Source organism: Lutjanus erythropterus, chromosome 8, assembly GCF_056507025.1.
Source record: "Lutjanus erythropterus isolate fLutEry1 chromosome 8, fLutEry1.hap2, whole genome shotgun sequence".
NCBI lineage: Eukaryota > Metazoa > Chordata > Actinopteri > Lutjaniformes > Lutjanidae > Lutjanus > Lutjanus erythropterus.
In genome coordinates, this window is record NC_139324.1 from 18,461,897 (window position 1) to 18,477,327 (window position 15,431).

The 15,431-nt window shown below is 38.2% G+C and overlaps 1 protein-coding gene across 5 annotated transcripts in view; it reads left to right on the forward strand.

Annotated features, from left to right (window-relative positions):
* The window catches only part of sema5ba (sema domain, seven thrombospondin repeats (type 1 and type 1-like), transmembrane domain (TM) and short cytoplasmic domain, (semaphorin) 5Ba), a 233,363-nt gene that overhangs the window by 166,475 nt on the left and 51,457 nt on the right, over positions 1–15,431 (forward strand). For all 5 annotated transcript variants that reach the window (XM_084724799.1, XM_084724802.1, XM_084724798.1 and 2 more), the window contains one exon: positions 4,705–4,990. In XM_084724799.1, coding sequence (XP_084580925.1) covers positions 4,705–4,990 — 286 coding nt within the window. The remainder of the gene's footprint in view (positions 1–4,704; positions 4,991–15,431) is intronic.

The following is a 15,431-nucleotide window of genomic DNA, read 5'->3' on the forward strand; positions in this document are numbered from 1 at the left end:
TTAGCTCCTTCACATGGCCTCTAGCTTGAGGTAAAGTAGCATTAACGCACTACACTGATTGTCTTTTCAGACTATGTTGCAGTAATTGACAGTCAGCCAACAGGCATGACACCATTCACGTGTTCATCTGCACGCTTGTTAGCACCAATTAACTTCTAAATGGGGGTTTACATTACAGTGATTTTTTTTTTTTTTTGTCACCGATATAAATATTAAAAGGTGCCTTTGAGTGTCATGGATGATAATAATAATAATAATAATAATAATAGTGATGATGACAATACTCTGCTTTGTCTGTTCTATCTTCTTAATGACACATTTGCTTGTTAAGCCTTTGATAATAAGTGCAGATTGAGGATGCCCTAGTTTGTTTTTTAAAATGACTCTGTTGAACCACAATTCAAAAACAATGTCTGATTTTCATTAGTTAATTTTCAGTAAATTTTTATTTATTATTACTTTTGTCAGTTTCAACTTATTTCAGTGACCATTGCGGGGTTTTCTTTCTTTAATAAAAGGGTACCAACAATTTTGTCCATGTCTGTATATATATTTAAGCTGAATATCACTCTTTCCAAAACCACTAGACACCCTTAGGAAAAACAGTAATTTTACTTCACAGACCACAGGAATTGATGGACTTTACTGCCTCAATCGGTTAGGTTGTTTGTGTTATTGTGTGACTTGTGTCTTAAGAAGTTGAATGAATTAACTGATCAAGGCAACGGTAGATCACCAACTCTCATTTTTTGTCAGATAAAATGACTGTTTTTTCTTCAGGAGTCTGGCTGGTCTGTCTTGTATAATAGCCGTGTCCCATCAGAAAAGGCTGTCTTTAATAATAATAATAAAAAACTAAAATTTGTTACTGACCCTGTCCACAGCAGTACATTGCTTAGCTTTCATGATGATCTTCCTCTTTGCTTTTCCAAAGCTGGGGCGTGCTGACCACCATCTACTGTAGGTAACAAACTGTACTGATAGATAAGTAGCTCATACAACCCAGCTTTCAATAATATGAACTGTTCTTTTAAGTTTCAGAAACTTTAGAACACTATCTCAGCTTGTCTCTTATTGTCTTTTTACGTCACATGTACCTTCACCTGCGTTCGGTTCAAACCATGGATTGTTTTTTGTCATAGATGTGAAGTGGAATTAGGAGGCTGCTGCGGCTCTGTGGACAGTAGATTTGTCTCTTCCTGCTAGATTTCAAAAACTTATTCTCTTGTAAAAGGCCTTGCTAGTCCCTGAGGCATATTCCATCATAGCTGTTAACAGGTCATGCCCACTGTGTGTGTGCGTGTTTATAACATCAGCATCTCTCTTGTTTTCTTGTTTATGGGTGTGCATGCATGTGTGCAAATGAAGCTTTATTCTGCCATTCGTGTTTGTGCCTGTGTGCAAGTATGTGTGAGTGTGTGATATCACTCGCGATAAATGGGTCCCGGTGGGAAACTGAAGCGACAGCAGCAGAGGACTATTTTTTCCGTTTCATCGTTTCTGCACGCGACTAGTGCTTGCCTGAAAGAGGTAAACAGAGCAGTAGAAAACGGTAGACACGAAACCTGAGTGATGAAGTCACAAACAGCACTGTGGATGTTTCTTTTTCTAAAATTTTCTGTTTCAACCTACAGCTTAAAAATCAGAAATGTGACACAAATGCAATTATTCTGTTCATAAAACAAGTGGGATTTGAGAGAATTAATCTACAGTTTCATATAGTGACAATAATTGACCTCGTTTCATTTTTTCATATTATTTGAAATAGAATTCTGGCTTCTTGATATGTCAGCTTCATTTTACAAATTCAACAGATACGTGACACCAACATGGACTCAAATTATTACCACATGTAGAACGTGGTGTTCTGTATTTTTCTAAGATGTCTGCTTTTCATTGTCAGTAACTCTATCTGTACAACCAACCAACTATATCTGTATTTGAGTAGAAGACCAAAACCGGATTGGACAAAAGTTTTATTTTCTAACATGAGATTCATTGGCAATGCAATTGTTGCACCTATAAAGTTTCAACATAATTTTAAAAATGGCACGATTAATTCTGCAATGTATTGATAGATAGAGAGAGAGAACGATAGATAGAAATAGATGGATAGAAAGATAGATAGTCCTCTATTGATTGCAAACTGGGAAATTCTCATGTTTCAGCAGCAAATCATAAGACATAGTATGTGGACAGTAAGTATACAATACATATACATGTAAACACCAAAAGACAAAAATAGATAGAGAAATAAACCCCTTTCATTTAACAAAGTCAAAATAGTTGACTACAAAGCATAAGAAAATCCTTGGCATACTCTGTAAATATTAAGACAAATATCTATAGAATATCTGAGAATATAGAAAATATATACAAGAATAGACTATACTAAAATGTAGAAGTATATAAGCGTATATACACTGAAGCAAATGTAAAAAAAATTAGCATACTAGAACACTGTAGAAAAATATCAAAAATGCAAAAAACATAAGACAAGTGTGCAATGATATTGTTGTACTGTTGATTTGTTGATTTGTGTATATCACCACATTATTGTACTGTACTTTTCATCTGTCTCAACCTTTCTTTTTATTTTTAGGTAAACTAACCATTTATGAACTGTCTGAAGCTCACCACCACCGCCTCCCCTTTAAGGGAGAAATATGTAATATATTAGCTGTACTAAATCATAAAGCAACTATGGTGTCTCATAAGAGATTAAGGAAACATGCTAAATTGAAATAATGGCTCTTCCAAAAACAAAACTACAGCCAGTATGTTCTCCTCTGAAATTTCCATTCTAGGCCAGAATAACTGGAGGAGTTTTTTTTTTTTTTTTTTTTTTTTTTTTTTTTTTTTTTTTTTGCCCCTTTCACATTTATTAGAGTTGCACAATGTTTGCAGAATGAGTTGGTGTGTTATGAGTCGTAAGAAATCATCAGTAATCTTTTAGAAGGAATAGATGTGTAAGCATTAAATTGAGCATTATGTTAATGGAGTCTGGCAGGCTGTAAGGCAGGCAGCCAGTGAACTACAACTGCAGAGTGTGTATTTTCAGTTCACTTATAAGCAGGATAACATGCTTCGCTTTACATCAACAGACAAATTATTGACAGTTATAACCAGCTGATCAACTCATAGTCTGGGACTCACTGTCACTTGTCAATGTGCATATATAATGTGCTCATCTTGCACTCCTGTCTAGTGTCCCTGCAGGCATCCTGCTGGACATCTGAGTCTGGGGAGGAGGGGGCAGAAGGAAACAACTTGCTTCAGCCATTGATCGATTATTAAATAGGGGTTCAAACAATTTGCTATGCCACTTATGGCTCCGATTCACTATTTAGATTGCAGTACTCATATTTTAGCAAATGACTTTTTTCTCCTTTAACTGGGGGGGGTATTGAAAAATCAGAAACTGAAAAAAGATGTCTTATAAATCAAAAGATTCTGTTTCTCATTGGAAATAGAAACTTAACAGGAAAGATATACGGGTCTATAAAATATCCCTCAGTTGAAGTGAATAACATTGGTGCATTAAATCAGTGATTGATTAAAGTAGATGCAATCTTTTATAGCCATGCAGAGTTAATCATAGAGCTGACCTTTTTCAGAGTAAAAATGAGCAACTTCAGAGAGAAGTTATAAGAATGCATAATAATGTCTTTTTGTGGAATTATTTGTGCTTTCCCAAATAATGTATTCATATTCGGCTGGATCCCTGCTGAATACTGTGTCATTTTAAAGGTGTTTTAATGGACATACTATTCATACAGATAGATAGATAGATCTGAAATATATCTACTACTTAGTTGCTTACTAAATATTTTCTAAATACTACTTAAACACATACTTCAATGAAAACTGTTTATGCAGTGGTCTATGTATTATCCAGAGCAGCCAGGACATCGTTTTTGGAAAGACACGCTGCCATTGAGTTTCTCAAATGTGATTTTTAAATCCTATGAACACCACACAAGTTCTACTCACTTCAATTGTATAGAATTGTCTACAGAAATATCAAACAGAAAAACTGTCTTCAAGCCAAAGCTGTCTGCAGGATTAAATACTGCAAATTAAGAAGAAGTACTGATTTGAAGAATTAGGGTGAACTGATCCTTTGAACCGTTACAAAGACTTTGATGTTAAACCTCCAGAAATGCAGATGTTTAATCAGCCTCAATGTGCTGCATGCAAGACTGCATGGAAGTTTAAGCTCACTGCATGCTTACAGCAATGAATTAGTATTCTGTGATAAGTGTGTTTACAAAGGATGACAGTAACGTCCCTCTCAAACAGTTATTCAGTCTGCTTTACGTGATAACCCACCCAACAGGGACGGCCATTAATCATTTGCTGTGTCACCCAGGGCAATAAAAGCAGCACAAGCATCCAGTTAAACAGACATAGCTCCATGGATTTACCATCAAAACATCAGACGGATTTATTAGTAGCCATTTTTTCTCTACTCCCCTCCTCCTGCCTCTGCACCTTCTCCTCTCATTTACACATTTGACTTTGAGGCTCTTTTCCAGAACATCTTAAGTAGGAGTGCAACAGTAGAATTTTGAAGTTGTTATTGCAATCAATAATAAGGAGTGGAAAGGTCAAAGGAACATCTAGAAGATAAATGTTGCAAATATTTTTCTTTCCTGGGAGTCACTTTATAATGATCCTCTTTCCCCTCCTTCCTCCCGGCAGAGCCCCACTTCATCTCAGCCTATGACATCGGCCTCTTCACCTTCTTCTTCCTGAGGGAGAACGCAGTGGAGCACGACTGCGGCAAGACGGTCTATTCACGAGTGGCGCGGGTCTGCAAGAACGACATAGGTGGCCGATTTCTCTTGGAGGACACCTGGACCACGTTCATGAAGGCAAGGCTCAACTGCTCCCGCTCAGGCGAGATCCCCTTCTACTACAACGAGCTACAGAGCACCTTCTACCTGCCTGAGCAAGACCTCATCTACGGCATCTTCACGACCAATGTGTGAGTGATTGCATATGGACACGTGTCAGTTTCCTGATGTTGCTCAGGGAATTTTAAACATAAATGATCTACTTTTACTTAGTGCTATTAACTTCACTTCATTCACTCATGTTGACTATACACAGTAGGTTTGAATGTTCCCTCCTTTAAATTTTAAAAATATTTCTCTGTAGGAGTTCATTACTTTTCCCAGGAAAATCAGCATTTCTCAAAATAAAAAAAACATAAAATCAAAATAATGATGTAATATCTTTTAGTAAAACAACATTCCTCTCACATGTATACATTCTCATCCACACAGAATGAATTGATCCTCTAGCCTCTTACAAGTTTTCATACATCCAGGTTGTTATGCAGATATGGAGGCATATGTGACCATCTTTATAGCAGTGACCTGTGTATAGAAAATCTCTTACACGCAGCCGTGTGTATTCTCTGTCCATGCTTTGAGGCACAGGAGGGTTGTTGTTGGCTGTTAAGTCGATGCCCCTCCTGCTCTGGATGGAGGCTTGTGTGCCTTATTCCGTCATTTGTTGAACCACCTGCATTTTGTTTATCAATTTTGCGGCCCGCTTTATTCATACTTACTCTGAAAAATAATTAGCCTTGCTAATACCTCTGGGTTTCAGCAAGTATTTTTCTTTGGAAAAAGGAGGAGGTTTTGATTCAAATTCCTGGTAGTACAGGGATTTCAGTTCCCGGTAATCAACCCTAGTACAGATCCCTCCACATTTTACTGTACCTGACAGACACATTTACACATGCTAAAGACAAGCCAACACTTTGTTCATTATTTAAAAGTATAACTTAAAAATCTTGACTGTCATTGTTATTATTACTCCTCTGGGAGCAGTATTATACACTGTTATACTGTACACTTGAAACTCATTATTTCCTTCATAGTCACCAAATTTGTAATTGCATACTTCCTTAAGGGGCTTTGATCAGATAATTAATCTCAATAAGCGTGAATAACAGTGGTAACCTGATGCAGTGTTTATATTCAGCTATAATTCAAATTCAGCAGAATATAACAGACGGAATTCAATGAGCTAGAAACAGTTTGGACATTTTTCGGACATTTATCATCTAAATTAGCTCAGTGTGTGAGGATGATGAAAACAAATTAGGTGATGAGGTGGGTTTATTTTTAGAACAGTTCATCTTGAATCTGTCATTTAGCCTTTGTTATGTGTTGATAGTGACAAAGAATCTACACAAATGAACAAATACAAGCTTTTGCTTGTACACCACACAGGTCAAACAGAGAACAAGGCATTAAGTGTCTGTAATGTAACCCTTTTCCATGCATTAGTCCTCAACATTGTCCTCGCTGTTGAATAGAAAAGATGAACAACCCCCAGAAAACAAGCTGCAGCTGTGCTGAAGAGCCCTTTCAACACCAACAAGAATATTAATGGGGGAACAGTGACACACACACACCAAAACACTTCAACTCCAACCTCTTATCATTTAGCCCTCAGATTTCATCACTTCATAAAGTTTGCTACTCCAACAGTTTCCCACCTATGCACAGAGAAGCTGTTTTCCAGAGTTTAGAGCCTCCCTGCTGCTGCTAATGATCAGTGTGGTTGCATGCAGTTAAGCTGGATATGCAGACTGACTCACACTCCCTCTGGTGTTCGACTGCTCCAGGTGGGGGTGTTGCATACTTCATTACAGAGAGGAAACACTCAGAGCCAAAGTGTGTATATCAGAGCTCTTGTTGTGCTTTTTATTAGTAAAAGTGTAATTGCATCATATTTTTGCCTGAACCAAAGGTGGCAGCGTCTGTCCATGAGTTTCACCGGCCAGCTCTTCAACACCATAATAATCAACAATTATACTGATATTAATAATTACAGATCACAATGTTAATCTGTAAAAGTAGTTGCTGTCCCTTAAGTTAAGGAATATTTCTAATGATTTTGGTGAACTCATGACCTTCTATCAGGTTAAATTTTCTGCTTAAGTAGGTTAACTCTTTGGTCTGAGACAAATAGCAAATTAACACATAATAACAGCTTTTGTAGTGTACAGTTTAATGAACACTGCAGCCTCTAGAGTCCATTAGCAGGGCGCCAGAGGCAATTAAAAAAAGACTAAGGGTTCATACAGGTGCTGGAAATCCTTGAAAACACTTTTTACAATTTTTAATGTGGTGTTTTCCAGGTTTAAAAAGTATTTGGCTTTTGGATGAACTGCTTGAAAGTGCTTGAAATTCTAACATGCAACTTCTCATCATGGGAAAGTCTGCACTTATCATAGCAGAGAATTTTCTATTATGCTAATGTTACACAAAGGACCATCATTAGGCAACAGTGAAACAGGAAAGGTTTTAGTGAAATTGAAGTAATTTGTCAAGAGATTGTTTTATATTAGCTCAGCCAGGTTATACTAAGTCTTACAGACAGTAGGACCTCTGTAAAGGAATAGTTCAAGATTTTGGTAAATATTCTCATATGCTTTCATTCTAAGAAAAGAGATCAACTAGAGACCATTGTAAACCTCATCATGTGAAGAGGTCACACCAGCTGCAACATTATTACATGAGCACTCAGCGCTCATGCGTCGGACCGGCCTTTATTTTAATCTCAAATACACTCCTGTAAAGTTGTGTGACTGCATCTTGCACAATTGCGACCACAGACAGTATGATAATTAGTGGATGGAGCATTCGTGATGTCACCCAGAGGTTTCTGAAGAGACACTTTGAAGCTCACGGTGTGGTGGCTTCAATCTTGGCAGTGCCTGACTCTGCTAAGTCCAATCAAATAATTGGCAGAGCAGTGGAGCATAGGTGGAGGTGAGGTGGCCAAATGAAGCGACTACTTAGCAGCTAGCCACCTGTGACTGAACCCACCTTTCAGTCAAAGCAGACACTCCCCTGATTATGCATAACTTTAAGCATTAAGATAATTTATTATGGTGAGTTACATAAAAATTCTGCCCCCACGTACATTTGTCATGATGGGAAATCAGTTATAGAGTCCAAAGCCATTTTTTTTTGCTTTTGAAGTCAGCTTCAAGTGGCTATTCAAAGAACTACAGATTTTGGCACTTCTGCATTGTGTGACATTATCATATTGGCAAGATCTGTCCACCGACAAACACACAGAAATATAAAAATTTGGCAAAATACTCAAAACCACAGTAGGTCTCTCACACACACCACACCGCATTTGGCCATGGTAACACTGAACAATACCAGCCACACTGTCGGGGCTGGTAATAACAGTGGAGTTAGGACCAACATACATTACATGTGGATTTAACTGAATCTGTAGCACACCTGATAAACAAAATTGCTCTCCGTACCTTATCAGTATTCTGGAAAGGCAGTTAAGATATAGGGTTGCACATTAAGAAAAGCAGTTTGTGGAGTCACGTGCCAGTTCACAAATCATGCAGTTTTTGGTCTAGGCACAGTCTCTTCCTCTTTATCCCCACAAAACAGAAACAAAAGTCTCGCTATGATAAGTGACAGAAAGAAAAAGGAGCATGAGGCAAACTTCAATGGAAACAGAAATAATTTTACTTTAGTCTGTATTTCATTGTGGTTACTTACCAAGTGAAAAAATATACAGATAAAGCACTTCAGATAATGGCCAAGCAGCAGATTTAATCTACCACTAAATGCTGAAATGCCATTGAACTGAGAGATGGTGCAAATATCAAGCATATTTGATTTTCTCCATGTGATTCTCTCCAGAGACGAGCTGCAATCCAAGCACATGTTCACATATCTTTTTAAATTTGGCAAGTTGACTTTAAAGTCTTCAGATCTGTGACTCGAGTCTGACTTTAGTCCAAGCATTGTCTTGGACTGTACCGTGTGTGTGTGTGTGTGTGTGTGTGTGTGTGTGTGTGTGTGTGTGTGTGTGTGTGTGTGTGTGTGTGAGCAGAACCTGGGTGAGGTTGTTGGTATTCAGATGTATTCTGGGTTCTGTCAGGGGAGACGCTGAATCCTGCCTCTCACCTTCTGCTCCCTCACCTGTTAAACTGCCGGTGTTTGCCACCACATGGCTGCTTTCCCTCAGCATGCAGCCATCTTTAGCGAGAGTGTTAGGGATGGTAAAGAGACTAAAGAAAAGAGTAGCCAGGGGGATAAAGAGAGAGGGAGAGAGAGAGGGGAAGGAAATGCGACAAGGTAATGAGAAAAATTACTGAGCTCTAATCTTTTGTCCATCGTCCTTTGTCTCCTTCTTCCTTGCCCTTCCTTTCTGAAGCAACTCATCGGTCCTCCCTCCAAAAACCGCCTCCCTCGTCGGGGTTGGATATGTTAATGCAATCACCACAAACACTGTCTCCATCTGTCTGGCCTAAATTGAACAGGCTCACAGCTGCTCCCAGGAGTTTGGGGCTGTAAAACAGAGCAGAAAGAGTTGGAACAGAGTACTTATCCCCTCTGTCTGCTCACAATCTGGGCCAGGTCTCAACACTGTACACTGACCTCCTCCCACTCTGTGTTACCCTTATGACATATCCTGTGATATTCCATAGACCATTCTTTGAGCCGATGTCATGATTATTTCACAGTGTTAGCTGAAGGCAAAACGAAGGAAAGACTGGTGGCAAACACAGAGGCCCCATAATCAAGCTGAAATTTCATCCTTCCTGTGTTGTTGGGTGCCATAATCGAAGAAGTAATGGCTCAGAATTTAAGTTTTATGTCAGACCAGCTGTCTCTGCCAGTCAAAAAAACCTCAGAACAACTATGAAAGCTGTGAGATGTGTGAGCCATGAGAAAATAAACTAAATGAACTCAAAATAATATTCTCACACCTATTTACATTATTAAACAGAAAATTACAGCCAATCACCTTCTGAATTTAAGTTTCTCTCACCTACCAAACTGAGATGAACTTTAAGTGGCCTGTTAACTCTGTGAAACTGGCTTCACCAGACACAGACGTAATAAACCTCACCAGAACTGTTTTGTCCAGTCTTTCCACTGCTCCAACAATTGCCATCTCTGGTTTGTGTTAAATAAATCCTTAATTCATGGTGTTAGATGTTAAAATAGTCTGACTGGCTGATATCCTTTCACTCATTGTCTTGCGTCAGTGCAGAGCAGTGCCTGTCATTCTGCAGACCATTAAATTATTCAAATAAAATGAAAAAAATCATCCAAAAACAACCACCACCAGTCATTGATATACTAATCTAATCCAACCCAACTGCAATTGTAGAAAGATGGTCCATCCATTGAGTGGGCGTGTACAGGTCAGCCAGTCTGCTCCCATTGGTTAATGTGAACTTTTTCAAGTTTCACTCGCAGCCCTGGGGAGTCAGCGACCATACATGTTCAGAAAAACTCAGATTTTCTTCAGCCATCTTTAAAAAACAAGCCAATAAAATTTGATAGCTAATGTTAGTTAACATGTTTAGGAAATAGTTTTGCCTCCACCAAACCTCCGCTTCATGACGCGAGAAACAATTAATCAACAGGAAAACCAGGAAATATTTTCGACATAAAATATGATCTAGTTTCACCCAAATCAGTGAATAAAGTTATAAAGTTGTGCCTTTGTACAGTCAGGCTCAGCCCTCAGACACACTCTGCTCCAGTGGATGGATGTATTCTCCTTCCATGCTCCAGTGGTGTCATGAGCAAATAAAATTTACTGTACACCCCTGAGTTCATAGTTTAATTTCTAGTAAATGACTACATACCAGTAAAAATACCCGAAAATACCTACAAAAGAACTTTTATAGCTTTTTTACTTATAGCACACTACATATGAGATAAAAACACACCAATTTATACTTAATGGGAACTTAATCAATATTTCAAGTAATTCAAGCAAAATGCAAAAGTTATTTGGCTTCTCAAATGTGAGGATTTGCTGGTTCGCTGTTTTGTAGTTAACTGTAAAAGATCTTTGAGGTTTTAGTTGGACATTTTACAACCAAACTATTAAAGAACTAGTTATAAAGCAAAATCAGAACCTGAAATGTAGTATCAGACCTTTAAATGAATGTCAAAAACACTGGATCCTGCACATTACAATAGAAATCAGTAGCATGTCTTTTTATACTGATTCTGCCTGATAAACACTGATGTTTTCATTCCCCTCATTCCCAGTTTGTTTCTGTTAAAAAAAATGTTTTTTAACTGTTTTAAAAACTGTTTTCACTATCTGAGTAGTGCTTCTCATGAATGGCATACTGATTTTGATGGGTAAAACTGGCAGAGTGCCACTGTAATAAATCAGTCAAAAAAAAAAAAAAACTATAATAATAATAATAAATTGAACACAAAATAGCACACAACAGATAAATTAGCAATAGAATTAATCACTGTAGTCCTACTTCGGAGAGGGAGAGGAGGGAGAGGAAGGGGAAAAGGAAGGAAATAATTCAGCTGTAATTTTATTGAGAGGTGCAGCAGCCATCGGAGCCTGTCGAGCAGTTATGTAGTGGAGGTTTTAGCATTCCATCAGAATAAGGACACTTAAGACCTCCGAGCACGGCCAGGGCTTTTAATTAACTCCAGGCCCTTATTGGCAGGGTCCTTCTGTCGTGGGCTCAGAGCACAGCAAGATTCTCCTGCTGAGGTGTCTAACCTGCCATTACTAACTAATTATGAGCCTCCTTGTCTATTTCTGGGTGACTTCACTGACCCCTCCACTTCACTAGTTCTTATAGGGTCTCATATCTGAGAGGTTGGGGGTGCGATAAAGAGGAGTTCTGAAGCAATTGGTCCATAAATTGATAAGAATATTGACATGAAATATTTGACACAATTATGATAAATTATTGATCTTTCATTCATTTATGGAGCAAAGCTGGCAAACATTTGCTGATTCAATCTTCTAAAATATGAGAATTTGCTGGCTTTTTAAAAAATATATCATTAAGAATTAAATATCTTTGCGTTTAAACTGTTGGTCTGGCAAAGTAATCATTTTAAAGAAGTCGGCTTTGGCTCTGAAAACTTGTGAAGGACATTTTGATATGATAAATTGAGGGGAAAAAATGACAGTGTAACAGACTGAATTGTCAGAGCTTCTAGGCAGGATTAAGAAAGGGAGTGTCATCTTTATATCCAAAAAGTGTGGGTGAGATTGACACTGTTTATAGCTCCTCCTAACAGCCACGCTCGAAAGTGGTATAAAAAGCTGGTAAAAAACGTGTAGACACAGTTAATGTTTAAATACGGAGCCTTTCTGTGTGGAGTCTGCATGTTTTCCCTGTGCCTGTGTGGGTCTCCTCCAGGTGCTCCAGTTTCCCCAACCATCAAAAACATGTATATTAGGTCAATTTTCCCGTCAGTACCCCTGACCAAGATGCTAGCTTAGAAATAGAGTTGGTCCCCGGCGCTGCATGGCAGCAGCCCACTGCTCCTAATACTAGGACTGGTTAAATGCAGAGCCTGAATCTGACTTAATAATTGTACTTGGTCACAATAAAGTATCTTTATTGGATAATTTTCAATAGTCAGTATATTACCTTCAATAGATGACAGTCAACACGTCCCCAGTTTAGAGAAGCAGCAGCAGGAGTGCAGAAGTAGGAAATTAAGCGATGTACTGCTGTGGACAGAGTCAACAGAAAAACATAGTTTAGCCATCTAAAAAAGGACCACCCAAAAAAATCAATATCAGTTTAGTGTACACTATATTTAGAATATTTTCTCCACTTTGCTGTCAGACAGCCTTTTTTTTAACAGGAAAACCACTGTTATATAAGCCAAATATCTCTTTTCTCTTGTTCAACATAATTTTACATCACAGAACACTGAAGTTACTGATCTATCGCTGCCATGATCTGTTCAGTTTGTTCGTGGTGTGTGACTTCAGTGGATCCAAACTAAACTTTTAAAGCACTTAAGTCATACGTACAGTAACACAAACACACTAACCAATCAAGGTAGCGGTTGACTGACAATGTTCTCCAAGGTAAAATTACTGTTTTTGCCAAATGACTCTGGTTAGTTTGTAGATAGCATTATTTGGTTTCCCACTTGAAAAATGCAGTCTGACAGACACTAAATAGAGTGTACACTTAAAGTCATATTGTTTCTTTTAGGTGGCTAAAATAGTTTTTGCTGCTGACCCACTCCACAGCAGTATATTGCTCAGCTTCCTACACTGGTACTCCTGCTGCTTCTTTAAACTAGGGGTGTGCTGACTACCATCTACCATCTAGGTGATACACTGACTATGGACGAGTACCTCATACCACCCCTCTTCAAATAATCCAGACTATCCCTTTAAAGTAATTGTTCCTTGTATATCAGGCTTCGTGGGAAATGAAAATTAAGTTAATGAGGTGATTCATACATGACTGGTTAAAGCAAAACATAATAATAACCTACCTTTTTCAAGCAGAAATAAGGTAACTGTAACATGGCAATTCAGTCTAATTACCAGGCTAAGTACTCATTAACTGCAGTCCTAATGAGCCTTATGGTCACTCAGTGCCATTAAACTTTTTCATGCATTTCAAACTCACTGGGACACCTACATAGTATGTGCAACCTGCCATGTGGACGCAGCACACCTCTTCATAGGACTCCTAATAAACCTCCTATCCATGAAAAATACGTGACTGACTCCTGCTGAGATCAGACTCGACGTGGGTGAGAAATGATATGCTGGGCAGCCAAGTAAAGCAGGTCACATAACTGTACAATATCTCTGATTTTACGTTCTCTTCCTGTCGTATCAACTTGCTGACATCAAATCTACCTTGAAATGAACTGCGAGCCCCCAGTGGAAGCCTGGGCCTGAGCTGAATACAGTTTGACAGAATCTGTACCAGCTTGTGTACCAGCGGTTTTTTATCATTCCTTTCACAGATATTCTTTAAATTGAACCCACTATTTTCACTCTGTTTGGTTTCTCTCACTTAGGGCCCATTTACATTTGATTAGAAGCACTGTGAAAATAGGTCAAGTCACGCTTCAAGTCAAAAAATACTACAGCGATCACATTTTATCTCTCAGATGGTCATTATATTCAGGTGAACTGTGCACTTCTGTACAATAGCTCAAATCTAACACCTGGATTTTTGTGCCACCTATTGAACCTGTGGTGTTGTTTCATTGTTTAGTGTAGGTGTTGCTGACTCAGGCTGCCTCTGAATGTGACTGTTTTGGGCCAAAGCTGTTGCTTTTGCTGGCGTATTGTTGTGCAGTATAAAAATATGTATGGATAATCCTGGCAGCCTCGGTTCAATTTCTGGTCCCTGCAGCCATGAAGCTCTGCTGAGTGGGCCATTTTCCTTTTCTGCTGCGATGCAGGTATTCACTGAGGTTGAAACATTGGCCTTAATGTAGTTTTAGCTGTTCCTTTTTTCACATAAAATGAGGTTAGATGCATTAGCTAAAAACCCGAGGTTTCACCTGGACTCCGCTGGACTCATTGATGTGTGTGTACACAATGCATGTGCAAAGATCTGCTCTCTTGTCAAATCAGTTTATTTATACAGCACATTACAAACAAATGTTGACCAAAGTGTTTTTAAGAGAGGTTAAGAATAAATAAGAGAAAGAAAGAAAGAAAATAAATAAAATTAAATAAAATAGCTAAAAAGTGATTGTGATGCAAAAGTGACTTCCAAGCCCTTTTAAAAAATAAATGCCTTCACAAACCCACACCTTTTGAAAAACATCCAAATCATCCATTTTAGCATAATATTTAAATTCTAACAACACACATTCTCTGACCAAAAACTAATAAACAATCACAACCCTGTCCTCTATCTATTTTTTATTTCTTATTTAAATAAATTGGCAACTTTGCTTAGCTGAACAGGAATTCAGCAGTTGACCTTTCCTCTTCTTTCATTTTACTGTACGAGAAAACAAATGTGAACATCTGTTCAGTAAATCGCTCACCAAAAGATGCCAGTAAAGTTCTAAGTGCTCTAAATAAGGACATTAATCTAGAACGTTGTACAAAACAATGAAATATAGTCTCCCTTACAGAACAAAAGGGACACTCATCTGAGACTGTAGGATTTAACACTGGTACAAATGCATTTTCTGCCACAGTTTAATGTAAACGACGCCATTATAAATCAACAGACCGTCTGGTCAACAGTAGTTGATCAAACAAGCTCCACACAGGTTTGACCTCAAATTTAACTGTGAAATAATTCATCCATGGTGTGCCTTTGAGATTTTCTTTATTTAAGCTGATGAAATCACAGATTTCGGTGGCATCCATATTTGACTGACCACTTCTGCCAGCAGCCTCCAGTCTTTCACAGTCTGTATGTTGTGGCCCGATGCACAACCTGCAGAAAAAGCCAGTCTCATGAGGTGTTAGTTGTTCATTAAGAAGGAAAGGAAGGAATAAAGAAAGAATTCAACGGCCATACCGCACAGAAAACAAGTGAATAATAAAGATATAATGCAACACATAATGTAGACATAATAACAATCAAATTAAAAAGACTTAAGAAAAAGTAAGTTCATGAGCAGAAACAT